General features: G+C 31.9%; 1 protein-coding gene across 1 annotated transcript in view; it reads right to left on the bottom strand.

The window, feature by feature from the left end:
* LOC106871686 (transient receptor potential cation channel subfamily M member 4) overlaps positions 1-565 on the bottom strand; it is a 54154-nt gene extending 53589 nt beyond the window's left edge. The window contains exon 1 of the mRNA XM_014918286.2: positions 312-565. Within this exon, the coding sequence (XP_014773772.2) occupies positions 312-557 (246 nt within the window). The 5' untranslated portion in view covers positions 558-565. The remainder of the gene's footprint in view (positions 1-311) is intronic.
* Positions 566-609: the final 44 nt, after the last annotated feature.

The following is a 609-nucleotide window of genomic DNA, read 5'->3' as shown; positions in this document are numbered from 1 at the left end:
TGTAATTATCTTTTTCATGATACAGTTATTATCATTTCTTTTCGTGTCTCAGTTCTTTGTTCTCATTACTATCTAGTACCTATAAAATTATGGAAGAATACACTAATAAAACTGGAAAATAATGGTTTATTTTCTTGACTGCATTATCAAGTAATAACTGTTTCCCATGTTAACATGGGTTTAATACTTTGACAGGATCAGATAAATGAGAGGACCATGAAAGAGAAATGAGGGAGTCATAGATGTAGGCTGCAGATGGAGAGGGTACAACTGATTTACAGAGTTGAAAAAAATTCAGTCTCACAACTTACCATTTCCTTAATCATTACAAGTTTTGGTCCAAGATTTTTGTCAATTGAGAACATATGAAGAAACCGGATGTAAAAAAAGATCAAATTTAAACAAAATATCACTCTCGCAGTCTCCTCCAGATCCAGGAATCGAAGAATGTATCCAATGATGAACAATACAATAGTTATAACATCAATAAGGTTCCAAGAATTATGGATGTACTTCCTGAATTTTGACCAAAGTGATAGAGAACGTTTTGTTAACATCTGAAATATAAGTAGAAAACACAGTCAAATAGGACATTTACACATACACAAA

Source organism: Octopus bimaculoides, chromosome 17 (genome assembly GCF_001194135.2).
Source record: "Octopus bimaculoides isolate UCB-OBI-ISO-001 chromosome 17, ASM119413v2, whole genome shotgun sequence".
Lineage (NCBI taxonomy): Eukaryota > Metazoa > Mollusca > Cephalopoda > Octopoda > Octopodidae > Octopus > Octopus bimaculoides.
The sequence above is the reverse complement of the archived record's forward strand: the minus strand, read 5'-3'. Positions and strand labels throughout refer to the sequence as shown.